Source organism: Tasmannia lanceolata, unplaced genomic scaffold (assembly GCF_043159265.1).
Source record: "Tasmannia lanceolata isolate RefF3 unplaced genomic scaffold, GAP_Taslan_0.1 ptg000025l, whole genome shotgun sequence".
NCBI lineage: Eukaryota > Viridiplantae > Streptophyta > Magnoliopsida > Canellales > Winteraceae > Tasmannia > Tasmannia lanceolata.
The window spans coordinates 10533912-10552748 of NW_027518702.1; the positions used below are offsets into that span (position 1 = coordinate 10533912).

At 36.2% G+C, this 18837-nt stretch overlaps 1 protein-coding gene across 1 annotated transcript; it reads right to left on the reverse strand.

The window, feature by feature from the left end:
* Window positions 1-588: 588 nt before the first annotated feature.
* Window positions 589-14566, reverse strand: LOC143858299 (asparagine synthetase [glutamine-hydrolyzing] 2-like). Its single transcript, XM_077368949.1, has 14 exons — window positions 14358-14566; window positions 11919-12057; window positions 11602-11697; window positions 11284-11425; window positions 10228-10323; window positions 9767-9861; window positions 7518-7679; window positions 5024-5104; window positions 4707-4928; window positions 2868-3002; window positions 2437-2517; window positions 2221-2307; window positions 1954-2061; window positions 589-1097 (listed from the first exon to the last, which is right to left on the reverse strand). Exons 1-14 carry the CDS (start codon window positions 14435-14437, stop codon window positions 858-860), a joined length of 1764 nt encoding a protein of 587 aa, XP_077225064.1. The 5' UTR covers window positions 14438-14566; the 3' UTR covers window positions 589-857.
* Between the last annotated feature and the right edge of the window lie 4271 nt (window positions 14567-18837).

An 18837-nucleotide genomic window follows, 5' to 3' on the forward strand; every position in this document is an offset into this window, starting at 1 on the left:
AAAATAGAACGAAATCCATGGCTATTCAAAATTTTCACCCTAAACTAGTCAAACTAGGCTTTGCTCAATGTGTCCAGAATAGAACCAAATCCCACCACACGATTTCAGATCCTTAAAATTTCAATGAAATTTGACCCACCAGATCTTGAAATCTGACCACTTTGTAAATTCGATGGATGAGAGTAATCTAACCACCTATCAGATATTTTAACCAATTCATGCAGTTTGTTCCTGTTGATGACAATAGTAAAATCCTAACTTAATATGAGATTTTCTACTGTGCCCGATCGGGGCACGTACACTCGCGGGGCATCCGCCCTTGATATTTAATCCAACAGCAGCCCACTTTTTCAACTTTTTAAGGGGCTCCTGTTGGATCAAATGTCAAGAGCAGATGCCCCGGTAGTGTACCTGCCCGAACGGGCACCATATAATTTCTCAATATGAGAGTTTAGGTGGAAGTTGGAATCAAAATAGGGGTTTAGGGTTTGAGGTTTAGGGTTTATATAAGTCAAAAATATATATAGACTCTGAAAAATAAGAAAGTTGGAAGTTCAAATCCAGAATTGAGCAAGTGTCTCCAGCCACTTGCACTGAAAGTAAAAATAGATCTTGTGATTGAGCAGACCATTTGTTCAGTAATAAGGTTGAAGGTACATTTGGGGATAATGGGAAAACTGCTTAAAGAGTATAAGCTTTATATCAGTGAAAATGAAGAAAAGATTAAGATGATTTTTGTGAGAGATGGTTTACTGATGACAAAAAATAACGAATTAAATGTCGTTAAATAACAAACTTAAAATTATCATTTCTACGATATGAATTTGTGTGGCGAATCAGTCAGGTAGAATACTTGATTAAACTGCAGTTGCCTCAGTAACACCTTCCTGCAATTTCTGGGAGAAACCAAGCGGCGAATTGGCACCGTTGATCACTGGTGGGGATCCCGTTGATTCCTCGTAAGCAGCACAATGAACTCCAAGAGCAGCTCGGCCAGATGGGTCAGGGTTCTTAGACCAGGCTGAATCCCATTCCAATGCTTTGGCTGTACTGCAGGCCACACTTGGGCCTCCAGGGACTGTTGACCTTGCTGGATTCTGTTCAAAAACAAAATTTCTCAATGGTGTTGGAAACTTTTTCAGAAAGAATTGAAGAACTGAATGAGAACCAGAGGAAAACCAATGGCCTCAGCTAAATTATGATAAAATAGCAAGTATACATACATGAGTAGTAGTTTGTGTGTGTGTGTTGTTGTTGTTGTTGTTGTTGTTGTGATGAACTAACAAGAGGTTGTCGGCAAATTGAAAATCAAGGATGAGCATAGACAATTATCTTTTCCCATGACTGAGAAATGCTGTGTTTAAGTTTTGCAGAAAGTAAAACAAGTTTTACATAGAATAAACCTAGTGGTTTATGGATTAAGTATTTATTTCTATAAAATTTCTCAATCCCTTTTGTTAATGAGAATCTAGGCAATTTTGTACCCTGCTAATTTGTAGGGTGCTTTTGCATAGCACAACCACCACATCATTTCAATAAAGGCCTTGATTGTTTTGAATTGTGAGAACCGATTGTGAGTCCAAAACGGATTATAGCATTCAAGTTTACGTTTAATTTTAGCCCAATAATGAGTTTTAGATGTACAATCGGTTCTCGAAATCCAAACAAACAGACATAAACAAGTAACCTCTTTTTTAGGCGATGCGATGATGATTGCGATATGCAAAAGCGTATGAAATTTTGTAGGGTAGAAAGGTGGCCAGTCTTCCTTCCGAAATTATATCCCTTCATTAACTTGTTAGATCATGGAACGATATTTGGCAGCAACTATCCATCTGAAGATTGAGAGAATATTATTTGTCTGTTTAGGGCTCTTCAAAATTTTCAAATGAAATAAAGAATAAAATGAACTAAAACCATAAAAGTCAAAAAATAAAAAAACAATAGTCCCACCTTGGGAAAGAACTTCTCAAATACTGTACGGTAATAGTATGCCTCCTTTGTCGTCGGCGTATTCTCAGGATAAATGAAGCTTGCATGCATCAACATTGCATCAGAAACCTGGCCAATTAGAAACAGGACACATTAGTAGCTTGTATCACTAGTTAAGAAAAATACAACCCTTAACTAGCATGTATCGCTAGTTAAATGTTTCAGACAGGAATCATAGAAAAGTGTCGAGCCAGCACAGAGAGACCCAAAAAGTTAAGAATCAAGTACATGTTCATTGGCATGGTTTTTCAAGCCGTCAATCCAACTATACCCAACTCCATCACTGAACTGTTCTTTCTGCCTATAGAGGATGTGCTGCATAATAAGACAATCAAACAAAAGTGTCAGCTCCTTTAAGAACCAAGAAAATTATCATTTTGCTAATTTAAGTACGATGAGGAAAGTAAAGAGTAAGCACATTGTGGAAGCAAAGACGCTACAAACCTTTGGTAGATACGGATTCTGATCATCATCAAATGCATTCCGCAGAACCCATTTCTCAATTCTACCAAGATCTGGTCTAACCTATAATTGGTGGATGTGATCAACAGCAGAACAGTTAAACAAGTTGACAGACTTAGTTTGTCGATAAAAGAAAACTTACAAATTCAAGACCAAGATAAGAAAAATATAAATGATTAGAAATTGCCCTCCCTGCTTTCCTAAAGCCACCCCTCTGTCCTTTTAAGTCATATAGTTCAGTTTCAACCACCCCTTAGTTTGTCGCATCATATAGTTCAGTTTTGGCACTCTTGCAAGTCAGTGTTACTGTTTTTCTTCAACTCTTTTTTTCATTTTCAAGCGTAGGTCCTGAACTATATGCAATAGTAAAGGGAAGGTCATGTAATGCAAAATTTTGGAAATCCCACACTTACCATTTTCCATTCTGGATCAATGCCCATCGCTATACTTAAGAAATTTTTATCCAGAAAGGGCACACGAGCCTCCAAACCCCATGCTGAAGTTGATTTGTTAGCTCGCAGGCAATCGTATAAATGAAGAGCTTTAATCTAACAAAATTGAAAAGCAAGCATTAGCCTACCACATTACGGAAGAAGATTGCAGGCTAAAGATATAACGTACTAACTTATGTATTCCATAATATCCGCTCGCCTTCATATACCGTGTCTTCTCATAAAAATAAAATTCAAAAATTTACGCTGGAAAAACTAGTAGGAGACAGATATCAAATAGGAAAGAAGTTGCACATGAGAAGACACGGTAGTGGCAGAAAGAAAAAAAAAACCGAAATAAATCCTGCATGCCGGCATAGATGCATTAAGTTTCTTAAGTCGATATCACACTATAATCGAGACAAAAAAATAAACCTGCTCCACTTCAAGTTTCTAGGCATTCATGATGGATCATGTTTGGCACAGAAAGTATATTTTCTTCTTTTTTTGAAAATGGCAGCAAATATTATTTAAAGGAAAAAGACCGAGATGTCGATACGAGGGGAAGTCTATCTATTTAATTCTGTTAAGCCAATATTTATGAAACAAGTACTTGTTGGAGCTTATTGTGAATATCCTTGTGCCGTTACAGATTTGAAAATGCTCGAGCTCGTGAGAAGACTATCGTTCAGTTCTTTTCTCTTAATGTATGGGGCAGCTATTGATTTATGTACAATTCTTAGATGTTTACTTTGTAAAATTAGATGTAATAATGATCAGAAAAGGAAAGGAAAAGAGAAATGAGATAAGGGAGCCAGGCGTGGGGAGAGTAGTTCATTAATTTAAAAAACGAGCATACAATCAATGGCTTATATATGATGCAGTATTTTCTGACAACCCCGAAACGCTCCTTTGAATAATTCTCGGGTTGCCAATCAAGTTATAATATTGGTCTAAACTGAGAATCGGTTGTCAAGTTGATCTTGAGTAGAAACAAGCAAAGGTAGCACTTCCATCCTTCTCAACTTTCTCTCAAACGAAGTGGTAGTCAATTTTGATGTGTTTGGTTTTATCACAGAATAAAGGATTCGGAGACATCTTCACTGAACTCTAATTGTTGCATGGGGATATATGTTGGGCTTCAAATGTAATTCCTATAGGAGATGTATCCATGTAATTCCAGTTGTGGCTGATGTCCTGGCCTTACATTCAGCTTTTGAACTAGAACCTGATACCGATCACGGATAGTGACTGCACCTAACTTAAGTCGTGGGGTCTATCTTAATGTTTTAAGAGAATCTCACAAAAGTTAAATGATAAATTACACCTAACAGGGTGCATGTTACCAAGAGAAAAGAGGATTGTGAGAAAGAAAGGGTGAAACCCTAAAAATCAGATGTAGTAATGTGGAGAGAGAAACAGACAGAAAACAATCAAGGCAGCCACACGTGGGGAGAAAATAATTCATTAATTTTGGAAATGAGCATAAATGGTTTAAATAATGTGCTTGATAACATGACCAAAATACTCCTCACGGTATTTTCCAACATGTATCTATGTATGAAATCCAACTTTTATAACCCATATTTACATCTATGAATTGAACTTCTGTACTTGTTATGTACCTACTGTTATGTAAAATTATACTGCAAGTTGGCTCATTAATCATGAATGCTACCAACTTTGGTTCAAGCACGAGGGAAAGTGCATTGAGATCTTTACAAAGAAATATGAATACTAGATTTTTTCTTTTTTTATTTGAAAAACTATGAATACCAGTTCTTAAGTGATATAAAAAAGGGAAATCATTGCATGGATTACCTTTCGACATGTTTCCAAATGTAACTCCTCCTTGTTTGGTGCCTTGTGAAAGTATAAGTACCCTCCAAAAATCTCATCAGAACCTTCCCCAGAAAGAACCATCTTTACACCCAAGGATTTAATTTTTCTAGACATCAGAAACATTGGAGTGCTGGCTCTAACAGTGGTCACATCATATGTTTCAATATGATAAATAACTTCCTCTAGCGCATCTAAGCCTTCCTGATATAGAATAGAAACCAACGTTAGTATAAAGTCACATCCAGTTCCAATATATTATTTGGTTTTGTTTAGGTCATGGATAAGACAAGGATTACCTGCACCGTGAAATGAAACTCATGGTGATAAGTGCCAAGATAATCTGCAACCTCTTTGGCAGCTTTGAGATCAGGCGAGCCCTGGATAAGAAGCGTATAATTAGAAATATAATTAGTTATACTAATCTGAGTAGTCTTTGAATAATTTATAATTATAAAAGTATTGCATTAATCAATATAGAACTGCAGCGTTAAGAATAAATATCCCTTGAGTCTTGTTCAATTATAATACCATTCCACATAATTCGGCTTAATCCTGTTGGAGCTTTGGGCCTTTCGCCTTTTCAAACATAACATCTTGTCTGGTAATATAGGCATATATTTCCCAGAGCATTGTAATTTACATTGGTTTATTTGGGGAAAAAAATGAACTCTGAATTAATATGTGCCCGCAGGAATCCTAAGTCACAAATATCATTCTCTGGAATTTCTCGTCAAGGGAAAATCTCGGGTTATTTTTTACTTTTCGGATTTTTCTCGGGAAAAAACAATAAAAATAAAATTATGTAAAAATATATAAAAGGGGAGTGATATATTCACCCCCTTTTTTACTTGGGACAACCCCCTCTAGTGTACTTATGAGTTGTGAGCATGGTTTAAAATTTCGACCGAAATTTCGGATACCGGTGGGGACCGAAACCGGAAATTTCCGAAATTCAATTTTTCGCCATTTACCAAATTTCGGTTTAAAGACATTATTTATTAAAAAAAAAAAAGTGTCACAAAATTTCGGAATTTCGGTCCGGAATTTGGAACCAAATTACCGCGAAATCCGAAATTTCGGTTTTTGGTGGGGTCCGAAACAGTTACCGAAACCGAAATTTTAAACGTTGGTTGTGAGTCTGTGACTACTCTTTTACACTAGAGGGGGCTGTCCCAAGTAAAAAAGGCGGCAAATATATCATTTCCCTATATAAAAAATATAATTTAAGAAAATAATATAAAATAAAAATATCATAAAAATATCGCGATATTAACGAAGTAAATGATTAAAATGAAAATATTGCTATATTATTTAAGGGCAGTGATAAATCGACTCCCAAATATCTTAAATCGATTCCCCATGTGTCTTTCTCTCTCCTCTGGGTTAGAGAGAAAAAGAGGAGAGAGATAGACACATAGGGAGTCGATTTAAGATATTTGGGAGTCAATTTATCACTACCCTTTTAAATCTCAGGATTATTTTGGGATTTTTTCGTTTTAACCAAATGTCGGATAAATCACTATATTTTGAAAATATCGGAGAGCTTCAAACAGTACCACCATGTCTCAAATCGTATGTTGTCTTACTTGGGACAACCCCCTCTAGTGTACTTATGAGTTGTGAGTCTTGTGACTACTCTTTCACACTAGAGGGGCTGTCCCAAGTAAAAAAAGGGGCAAATATATCATTTCCCTATATAAAAAATATAATTTAAGAAAATAATATAAAATAAAAATATCATAAAAATATAGCGATATTAACGCAGTAAATGATTAAAATGAAAATATTGCTATATTTTTTCAATCTCAGGATTATGTTGGGATTTTTTTCATTTTAACAAAATGTCGTGATAAAATCACTATATTTTGAAAATATCGAAGAGCTTCAAACCGTACCACTAGGTCTCAAATCGTATGTTATCCGTGCAATGAGTGTAAATACAAGTTCACATGACTGTACTTTATAAATGGTTAGAGAATAAGCCCGCATATAAATGTAAATTTTCTCCAAGTAACACTTATTGAGTGCTGCTATGAAACCGAAATTTCAATCCTTGGGATGGGAAGGGTAGTTTTGCCATTTTTCGTGGAGGAAAAATGCAAAAATCAAGAGAAAGATATCTAAGTGTTAAGAGGCTTTTTGTTGGCTTCCACTCTTGGTCCCCAACTCGGTTACCATATCATTATTCATACTTATTTTCTGGCAAAGGGAAAAGTGATTGTGCTAGGTCGAGTAGATAAGCTTATCTACTCGGTTGGGCAAAAAACAGTGGGGGCCCACATTGTTTGAGTGATCCAAAGCATTCATTTGATGGGCCCTGACATAGATAGGGTGTGCCCAAAAAATCATCTCCGTAGGATCATCCTAAACCTTCGAATTGTGTAGGTTAAAAATGGACAGATTTGTGGAAAATTATACCCGTCCATTTTAACCAACCGAAATCAAAGGGTTGGGATGATCCTATTGAGCTGATTTTTGGGGCACACCCTATCTATGTCAGGGCCCATCAAATGAATGCTTTGCTTCACGCAAACAATGTGGGTGCCCACAGTTTTTTGCCCGACCGAGTAGATAAGCTTATCTACTCAACCGAGCACAATCACTTTTCCATTCTTGCAAAATTGTATCGGATTGCAGTAGCATATAGCTTGGCAGAGTATATGTTTAATCACAGAAAAATATATCGCACAGTCCAAAGCAATTTTCATAAAAGCACCTCCCAAAGGAAAGAAATTAATAATTTAACAGATTTTGACACATGGTAATGCCAGATGGAAGAAGCATAATGACCTGCAAACCAATGCAAAATGTATGCAACTGTGATCCCCACTGTCTAGCAACTTTTGATTCTGCCAAATAGCGTGAAGCAACAGCCGCAACAAGTGACGAGTCAAGTCCTCCAGATAAGAGTACACCAAAGGGTACATCCGTCATAAGTCTCTTAACCACAGCCTGCGTGACTCAAAAGAAAAAAAATGTAAGAAAAACATGAAAATGTGTATTTTAAGCTGAAATTTTCTTGAATGTTAAAACATGAAAATAAAAATCTTGAGATGTCAAACAGGGAACTAATTGAACCAGTAGAGCAAAATTTTATATTTTAAAGAAAGAGCTGTGCACACTTTCGAAATTTATGTTGCAAAACAGTGACCAGATTCTAAGAATTAAATTACTTATGAACTGTCCTTTAGTTTATAACCTCTTAATAGTATATTATTTTTAAAGGTTCCAGCCCTTGTAAAGTTATCCTATACCAATAGATTAGAGAACACATATATTACTGCCTAAAAGTATTCTCATCATCCTAAAAATGACTTACTTCCGAAAAATATTATCATTATCCTGAAAATGATGAGGTTGATGGGATACTCTCTGTAATTACAGCCTCAACTCTTCTTTCTTTTTTCTTTTTTTGAAAATTATTACAGCTTTAACTCTTAATACATAAAGACCGTTGCTTTGTATTCAAAATGGGAATATGGAAGGTTAAAGAACAAAAACACTTGTCTCTGTAATAAAGATGATCAAATCTGCACCAATGAAAGATCACAGGTATGTGCAGGTGAAAATATATATATATATATATATATATATATATATATATATATATATATATATATATATATGAGGAAAAGGATTGTACGCTCGACCGTACCTAAAGTTAGGTACGGTAGAGTGCCAAATCACATGGGTCCCACATTTTTGGTGAGCATCTAAACCATTCATTTGCAAGGCCCCATCATAGATAGGGTGCATACCAAAAATCAGCTCCATAGGATCATCCTAACCCATCCATTTGTGGAGGCCAAAATGGACAGACAGTGTTTGTCCACAAATCTGCCCATTTTGGCCTCCAGTTTTGGAGGGGTTAGGATGATTCAATGGTGCTGATTTTTGGTATGCACCCTATCTATGATGGGGCCTTGCAAATGAATGGTTTAGATGCCCACCAAAAATGGGGGACCCATGTGATTTGGCACTCTACCGTACCTAAAGTTAGGTACGGTCGAGCGTACAATCTTATTCCTCATATATATATATATATATATATATATATATATATATATATATATATATATATATATATATTTTTTAATTTTATTTTGTGAATTGTATGAAAACATAATATTTATGAATGAAAATTAGTGTAGATTAGATTAGATGGACTGATGAATTAATAAAGGTTAGATGGACCAGAAAATTAATGATTTATATAATTCCATATATGAAATAAGTCATCTCCTATGTGTTCCAGATACGATGTTAGTCCACTTAACCTTCATCAGGCATGATTTATCATTGCGACGTTGCCCTGTTTTTATTTTAATTTAAGAAAAGGCATGTTATTGGGTGTTACAAGATTCATGTGCACAGTCATGTGTAAGCTGTCATGTTTTCTCTGTCTCTTCCTTTTTCATTAGTGGAAAGTGCCAAATAACTTGGTAGCTGACATTATATTATAGAGTGGCTTTTCAAAAAAAAAGAAAAAGATTCATGTGCACAGAAGTACAAGCGGCGGCCAATAATCCAAAGCATTTATCTGCTAGGCCTTGCTATGGATGGACCATGCACCAAAGTCCACCCCCATTGTTCACACACATATTGAATGGCTGTTTAGTTATATTTTTCTTAGTTGAAAAATCAAATTGATTCCTTTGTGATGCGTATGTTCTATAAGTGGGAGGTTTTATCCTGCATTATCTATATTAGGAATCCTACCTCCTCAGTAAAAGGGGTTTGTGTCTCTCTCATGAATCAATACAACTATTTTAGAGATGGAAATAGTGGAGCAAAAGGGACCTCTTCCTTCCCTAGAGTGCCCCAAAATGTTGAAACTTACGGTTTATGCTTTCATGATTTCCATTTACTCAACAGTTAACACATGTAGCTATGATTAAAAGTTTCCAACAATTGTTTCTGAGAAAATAAATCTTTTATACAGTAAAAAGAAAATAGAGATGTTTTAGAAGAACCCAAAAGTACACAAAATCATCAGCAACATTCGGAATTATAAAATGTAGGAAAGATTCAGGGCATGCCTTCTCAAAGGCCTCACGTAAAACTAAGGGATCATAAGGAGTTGACGGTATCTGTTCCAAATACCATGGTGGATTATACCATCTTCTGAGCGCTCCTGCAGACATTCTCAAGTTAAACAAATAAGAAAAAGGAAACAAAGCATTAATTTCAACATCAAAAAAAAAAAGTATTAGTATACGTGCAAAAGAAAATCACACAGCAGCCATAATGGCAGGTGTTATGCAAAACTTTTTAAATTCGATGGCTAAAAGGAAAGCAAACTTCAATAAACCGGCCAATTTTTCCTTTTTATTTTTTGAAAATTTAAATATATTAATTCAGAAAAAAAAAGAAAGACAGAAGCCATGCAATAAGGGAAAAACTAAATTTATCATGTTTGAAAATGCTATCAAACTTTTACGGGTTTTAAATTTACAAAAGAGCACTGAAAAGTATTAACTCTATAGAATAGATCGCCTACCACGTTTGCTAGAATATATATGCCCTGGAAGGAAGACAGTGAAACGTTCACAATCATCACTAAGAGCTTTCATTTCTGAAGCAAACCAAACTGATCCTGGAAAAGATGGAAGTGGCTATTAAGTAAAAATCATTATTTAAATATATGCATTCTTGAATATCAAATCCCTAAAATATGCAGCATGCATAAACAAACTCATAAAAATTTTGTATCTTGTTGGCATTTTCAAAATGAGAAAAATTCATGACATCAACTCAAATAGTGGATAAATTATATCAGTTCAGCCACGATGTTCAAGAAATAATACATCCAACTTAGCTCAAATTAAATCCCAACTAGAAGAGCATCACACTAATCCAAATAGTTTCTCGATGGAGTCACACCACTGGGCTAGAAAAGAGTCAACTTCTCTAGAAACGAAAGCTCAGAGTTATTGCCGAAACAAAAACAGAGTTTCGATCTTTTGAACAGATGTCTCTCCCCCCTGTAGGGATCATACTGCAACATGTTGAACCCAGGTTTTACTCTGATACCAAATTGATTATAAGTACCTTGGTGCTCTCTTTAATGAGAGATAGATACACAGCACCCTCTAAATGTTACAACACATTAGTACAAGCTTACAGAGACTAAATTAAAATACAGAATATAAAACAAGGCGACTTTGAATCGGTGGATCTTCTCTTGGATGCCTTTTTATTGTGGATGGTCTCCCATCGTAAGAGCTGAACTCACGCACTTGGATCGGCTTGTACGATTCGGAATTGACACAGCTGAGATCTAAACTTTTGACTAACTCCCTCCTTGAGGAGCTTTGTGGTATACTTTTTATGCTTTATTTTGACCTTTCACTCTTTGATGCCTTAACAATATTATATCACCATTCAAAAATAATTGTTGCTTCATTTATCCATTTCTTCTTTCTAGTCTCATTTGATTTATCAAACAATTTAAAGTTGAAGCAAAAGAGTTATATGAGTGTAAATTTATGCCAGCCCCGATGTATAACACTATAACATTCAGGTTTTGGGGTCCATACAAATCACAGTAACTTACCATCAAGACCCCAGCCCATGTAGAGTGGGGTAATCCCAATAGCATCCCTTGCAGCAATAAAACTTTTGTCACGAGTGTCAAGGAGAACAAAGGAGAACATCCCATCCAACATGTCCACAAAATCCTCTCCATATTCTTCATACTGTTACAGAAACACAGAAAAACATATCACCGATTGCCATTAGCATCAGTTTTTTTTTTTTTTAAATGAGCCATGAATGAATGGCATAATGCAGGATACAAAAAAGTGCAAGCTTCTCATCCCAACATGGTTCGCTAATGAACTATAAAAATATCAATAAGTTACCAATTACTTACAAGATGAGCAATCACTTCACAGTCACTGCCAGTTCGGAATTGGTGAGACGTCAGCTTTCCTCTTAGTTCCTCATGATTATAGATCTCACCATTAACCTAGAGGTACAAATAGCCAGAAACTTTACATGAAAAAACCAAGAAGCTAATAACTCAGATTTATTGGAAATTTAATAATAAGAGTTTCTACAAATGTGAACCAAAGTCAGCATCAGATTAATCAGCGGAAAATGATATAACAGATAAGCCTCTAACATAAAAGGTTCTCGGAAAATGTTTGCAACTGATCAAAGAAAAAGCTCAAAGCTATAGTCACATACAGTGACAACGATTGTTTTGTCTTCATTGAAGAGTGGCTGATCTCCAGAAGTCGGATCTATAATAGCCAATCGTTGATGAGCAAGGTAACAGTCCTTGTAACAATGTAAGCCACTCCAATCAGGACCCCTATGCCGCAACCTAAGTTTGAAAAAAGAGAACATCAAAGACCAAAGTAGTTAGGTGCATATCTTGTTTGTGGAAAAATTAATGGAATGCCTATTCACAGTAGAAGAGGAAAAAATTGCTTGAGAAAAATGAACGTGAATTCACAAAATAATGCAACTAATAATAACATCTAGAAACTTTAATTTTGATGATGAAACTATCAAAAGAAAAATCTGACAATATAGTCCAAACAATTTCTTTTACTGATTCTGAGTTATGATAGTTCCAAGTTCCAACAATAAGAAGGTGAGTCCCACCTAACACCAGGGTCACCTCCAAAATATGTAATGCAAAAAGCCAACACCAACTATCAGCACAGCAGAAACGGAATTGGCTTCTAATGAATATGCGACGTGGAAGTTAAAACCTACTACGACTCCTCTGAGAAAATCATAAATCCAACAAAGTATTGATGGGAGCATCTTTCACAGGAATCAACAAGTTAGCTAGGATGGTGGGGCCATCATGAGCATTAGGGTGCCGTTTTTATTTTAGTTATTGATGCAAACCCAAGGTTTGAGGGTTCTTTGGAGAACTTTTAGGAGCATAATCTGTCTAAACATTCGATTGAAATCAGCACTACCAATCCAAGTCAGATTAAGTATTCAGAAATTGATCAAAGCTTACTAGGATTTTCACTTGTAAGTTAACCTGAAAGAAAATTCATCAACAAACATAATTCATTCCAAACAAATGATGCAGCAATAGTCTCATATCAAAAGAGAGCATATTCATAAATAGGGCAGCAAAATCTCAAATGTCTGTCTACAATCTGAAAAATAAAGGAAATAATACAGTAGAGCCAAAAATCACGTAGTTATAGTAGGGTAATCTCAAGACAAAAGATGGGTGAAAGGATGGCTGATCAGGAGGGAGAGGGCAGAAAAATATAGTCCATAAAGGTAGCTGAAATGAAATAGGACTGATCCCACCCGAAGGTGCACACGTTCCCCTATCTTCTCTTTCTTTTCTCCTCCCTACCTTCTCTTCTCTTCTCCTTCCCTCCTCTCTCTTTCTCTTTCCTTTTCCTTCCTCTTTCTTTTCCCTTCTTATCCTTGCTATCTAGCACACCCCGGCTGTTTGTGGTGCATGTACCAATTATTTCATATGGATTCCTTCACCTCCATTGCAGTCCTTTGCCACATTTTTTGTGGATTTTGGCATCGATGTCATAAGGAGGGGACAAGAATGCCACCTCAGTAGTCATGCAATAATTACCCACGAGACATCCCATGGATTCTCCACGGAGTTCAATACTATATTGGAAACCAAATGGGGAATTTTGCTTGTGTAGCACCCAAATGCCAAGCAAAATCCCTATGTGTTTGATTGCAAAAAATCCCGGCAACCATCTGGATTTTGTTTGGATTTGGGATGCCGTTCCTCATTTGGTTGCCAATATTGCATTGAACTCCCCGAAGACATCCATGGGATGTCTCTTAGGTAATTATTCCATGACTGCTGATGAAAGATCCCAGATCAAAAAGGGAGGAAAAGTTACTGGGCTATATATGTGGATTTCTCCTCTCCCTACGTAGTCGCGTTTTCAGCATCTCCAAAGGGGCGGGCCCCGCGGAGTTAGTCGGGCACGGTTAGTGCTGCTGGAAAAAAAAACCAGGGAGGGTAGATGACCCAGAACCGGACAATATCTACACAGTGGGGTCGGGGCGTGACAGCTAAGGTGGATTTCTTGTTCCCTCCTTACAACTTTCAAACCAAATTCCACAAAAAATGTGGAATTTTGCTTGAAAATCTTGAGAATTGTGCTCTCTCTATTCGTAATGACACCCCCTACTTATTCCCTTAATCTCTGAGTCTATGCCGCGCAACCAAATACTACTTACCACTATTCTCCGAGGTAATTCCAGGCAAATCCAATGCCTGTCTCCACTACCCTCGGAGTCTATGCAGCGCATGTTGGGCATTCTTAAAGTATACCCAATTACATCATCATCTAGGATTGGTAGAACAAACCACACTGAAAGATCAGATTGAGCATAGCTTCATAGAATCTGGAAAAAAAAAAATTCCCTTTGCATGTTGGGAGACTCAAACTATCTTCAAGAAACTGAATTACACAACACATCTAACCCGTTATTTAATTTGATATAATTCACATGCAACGTCTTCATTCTTTCTAACAGTTCTTTTTTTTAATGGGTTCTTTTTTAACAGTTCTGTATATTGTTTTCCAAATCCCTCTAAAATGTGTAACAACAATATAAGAGAGAGAGAGAGAGAGAGAGAGAGAGAGAGAGAGAGAGAGATTATACCTGCGAGAGAGTTCGATGATTCGAGACCTTTTTGCCTGAGAAGTGTCGCTGCAACCCAGAACGGCGAGGATTCCACACATGGTGACGATAACCAAAGGGAGGGCGAAAAAAAAAATGGAAGTCCTCTCACTCCTCTTTTTTTTTTCTCAGTTTCTGATATAACAGAGAGAGAGGGAGAGAGACAGAGAGGGAGAGAGAGAGTTTCTCTACCCTTATTACTGCTGTTGGATTCGAAAGACTTCAAAGATTCTGATCCTTAGGGGCTATCTTTTGATAATGAGACGAACTCGCTTTGTCTTTTATTTTTAGCTAGAGGTCAAAACTCAAAACTCTCGGCGGCTAAAAAGAAAAGACAAGGTAAGTTCGTCTCATTATCAAAATCTCCGAAACTTCTAATATTCCGATGGCTAAAAAGAAAAGACAAGGTAAGTTCGTCTCATTATCAAAATCTCCGAAACTTCTAATATTCCGATTCTAGGATCTGTTGATACTCCCACTACATGTTTTGATAACGGAATGAGCTCACTCTGTCTTTTATTAGTGAAGAAGTGTCAGAAGCTGTTACAATTTCTCCAGAAAAAAATAGAGCTATTACAATTCCAAAAAACCTCTCGGTAGCCAATTAAAAATGAAAAGACAAGGTAAGTTCGTCTCATTATCAAGCACTGGCAGTGCAAATATTATCATACTTCTAGGGTTTTGAAAGTTCTCCAGAATAGTGGGAGCGTAATGTTTCCATGAGAGTCACTTACGCCGAGATTTCGTTTCGGTCTTTTCACTTAATTTATTTTAACGCTGTGGGACCCAGCACCATGGAATAGTGAAGTGATATATTCGCCCCTTTTCTTCCCTGGGACAGCCCGTTGCAGTGTATTTATTATTGGCCCTTTATACACTACAAGGGGCTGGCCCAAGGAAGAAACAGGAGAAAATATATCAATTCCCACTAGAATACTGCTTTCTTTCTACTCAAACCAGAAAGTTTGAACAATTTATAAGGTGGCTATAAAAATTTAAAAAGGATTTGGTTTAGGGCGATGATATTTTCACCCCCTGAAATTACATGCAAGCTCCCCTTATAACGCGTTTTGACTATAAATTTTGCGAAATCAACCCCCATATATCTTAAATCGACCTCGATTTAAGATATATGGGGGGTCGATTTATCATTGCCCTAAATTTAGGCTATTGATATTTGCACTGCCAAGTTTTCATAATGGTCGATTTAAGATATATGGGGGTTGATTTATGGTAACCGACTTGGGGGACCGGACGAATAACCTCTTCAGCAATCTTGAGTCTATGTCTCATGTTCCAGTACGTATTGTAGAAATTCAATGGAGAATATAGATCTACAGACATTTCATATTGATACTCATGAGTATTGTTATTTTGATCTGTGAAGTTTCATAAGATCTCTCTTGGATCCCCTTGAGATTCATATCAAGGGAGACTCACTTTGATCGAATTTGAAAAAAGGAGTAGGTCTATCTCATTAAATTAATTTGAATTCTACTAGCTTCTTAGAATTTGATTTTAGTTTACTTTCACTAAAGATCCAGAATATTTCAGTCCTCAGTCAATTTGGCTCATGATTATATTGATCTAAGACTTTCATACCATTGATATTTAAAATAGATTACTTATCAATGCTCATTTCATCTTCCAATTCTATTGAGCAAAGTTCTCAGAAATTTGCAATTCAGAGTAAACCCCATAATTCTCGAATGTCGATACACCTTCAGAGAGTAGCATGTATTGATTCCAGTGAGTTGTATGGCAGTGCCCCTGCACAGCATGACTATTGGATCAACCGCATGTGAATTTCTATGAATTGCATGGGTATCTTTGTTTATCAGCTAGCTTTCTATAATTTTTTTTTGAGAAAACGGTTCCTACCCATATGTGTAGAGAGTTCTTTACACATTAGCTTAAAATACAGTGGGGGCCCACATTGTTTGGGTGATCCAAGCCATCCATTTTAAAGGCCCTCACATAGATAGGGTGTCTACAAAAAATCAGATCCATAGGATCATCCCAACCCTACGATTTGTGGAGGTAAAATGGATGTCTTTAAACCTTCACAAATTAGTCCGTTTTTTGCCTCCACAGTTCGAATGGTTAGGATGATTCTATGGATCTGATTTTTTGTGGACACCATATCTATGTGAGGGCCTTAAAAATGAATGGTTTGAATCACCCAAATAATGTGGCCCCCACTGTATTTTAAGCTAGTGTGTAGATAACTTATCTACACATATGTGTAGGAACCGTTTTCTCTTTTTTTTTTATCAAGCATGAATTTTGGATGACATGTTGATATTTTCCTCATTTCTTTCATTGTTTTGGATTCATACATGAGTATTATAGTAATGATGTGAAATTTTAACATGATTTGAGTATTTTTATATGATAGATTCTTAATCATCGAGTATAGATTGCCCAGCACCTTCCTACACTGTAACCTAGCCACAATTTGCCCTCTGGTATTGCAAATTCGATCAAGCAATGACCACCATTTTTTTATTTCACTGAAAAAAATATTTCAAAATGACTTTCAATAATAGTGCCTTGAAATCAACTTGAACTTTTTTTAATGACTTGAAATCAACTGGAGTAAAAAAATAAAATTGTAAGATCTCAGAAAGGTGGTAAATACACCACTCAATTTTTTAGTAAATGTTGTGAAAATCATAGTATAATACATCAAACACATTCTCCAAATTAACCTAACGAATTGAGTAGATGAAAAGAAAAAAAAAAACTCTAGTTCACATGGAAAATGCCTAATGCTGGCTTAAGTCAATAGAGACTGATAGACTAGGGAGAAGGTCTCCAAGGAGGGCTTGGAGTTGTTTGATTTCCTGCCCCCTGAGTGTTGTTCCCTATATTCTTTGTCTATACCTAGTATATCCTTTTGTTTTTTTTCCTTTGAATCACCCATCTCAGTCGGTTTTTATCTTTCCAATAAATTTTGCGGCCATTAAAAAACAAATGCAGGCTTAAGTCAAAAATATGCGGGGGAAATGCTTCGTATTGCATGGTAGATTCTTAATAAAAGCCTTTTTCGAAGACACATACCGGACACCTTGTAGTGCTAGCAAGGTGTATGGGATGATTTTTTGGAGATAATGATTTCTTGCGAGGCATTTTGGAGATAATGATCTTCATGATATGATTTTACGGGGTTTTTGTGGGTTTTTTGGGAGGTAATGATCTTCATATATTTTAGGTTTTTTGTGAGATAATTATCTTCATTGATCCAATTTTAATGGGCTCAACAAATTCTCCTTTTTTCATTGTCATATTATTCAGTTTCTAATTTGATTTGTTTTACAGATCTGCGAGAGGGGACAGAATGAAATTTCATATGTTTGAGAATATCTTTCTTGCAAGGTATTGAATATGATATACACAATTCACTTATCCGGCTTATGTTAAATAAGTAAATGTATGTAGTTAGATGTACTTTAATAAGCTTGGATGGAATAAACTGTTTGAGATGGTAAAGGCATCCATGCTCTTTGTAGGTAGAGCTTATGATGTAGTTTAATACATTTCTATCTTTCTAGGTAGCTTATCATGTAATTTGCTACTGTTCCATTTTATACAATGACAAAATATGGTAGTTATAATATTTCTAGTTATAATATTTTGCTCTTTAAAATATTGCATATTGAATGGGCAGTGGACCACATAGTAGAGCCCTAGATGGACATGGGCCTGACTTGGCCTAAACACAACGCCTAATGTGAATATAGTAAACTTTCCATCTACTTTCTCTCCAACTGAACATTAGATTTAACAATTTCTAGCTATTTTCTTTACATTTTCTTGATAACTGAACGCACAAATCCCATGTTTTTTTATCCCTTTTTTCTTTCCTTTTTCATTTGCCACGTAATTTCCTTTTACCGTGGGTTCATTTCCTTTCCTTTGTACCCGAAGGCTCTGTTCACTTGCGTCCCTTGGAAAGCAAATCCCTGGAAAAAAACTTATTTTTTCCCTAACAAGACAGAATTCTGGTGTTCACTTGCCTTCTAGGGAAAATAGAATTACACATCTGGAATATTTGCAAAAAAAGCAAAAAATGATATGGAAAAGCCCATTTCCCCATCTTTTAGGGATTTCATTTCCGACAAAAAACACACGGATTTCATTTCCCTGAAAAACTAGTGCAAAAAGAAGGGCAAGTAGTTTCCCTGGAAACCTTTTCCAACACAAGTGAGCAGTCTAGGGAAACTTTTCCCTGCACAGATTATCCGGATTTCTTTTCCTAATGCCATGTCAGATTACCGGGAAACATTTTCTTTTCCTTTCCTGGGAAAACAAGTGAACAGAGCCGAAGTGTCTCAAATGAACCGAGCCCAATGTATTTCCAAGGAAATGCATGCACACGTGTCATATCGTAGCAAATCTCAGGGAGAAAACAAACGATAATTCTCACGCTGTAAAGGAGGGTATGTGGCAGACCGTAAGG

Excerpts from the sequence above, each read along its gene's own strand:
- LOC143858299 (XM_077368949.1), bottom strand. The coding sequence starts at position 14,437 with ATGTGTGGAATCCTCGCCGTTCTGGGTTGCAGCGACACTTCTCAGGCA. Across the intron at positions 11,426-11,601 it reads GTGAAGTGATTGCTCATCTT|TATGAAGAATATGGAGAGGA; the intron begins GTAAGTAATTGG and ends TTTCTGTAACAG. Across the intron at positions 2,308-2,436 it reads AGAATCCGTATCTACCAAAG|CACATCCTCTATAGGCAGAA; the intron begins GTTTGTAGCGTC and ends CTTATTATGCAG.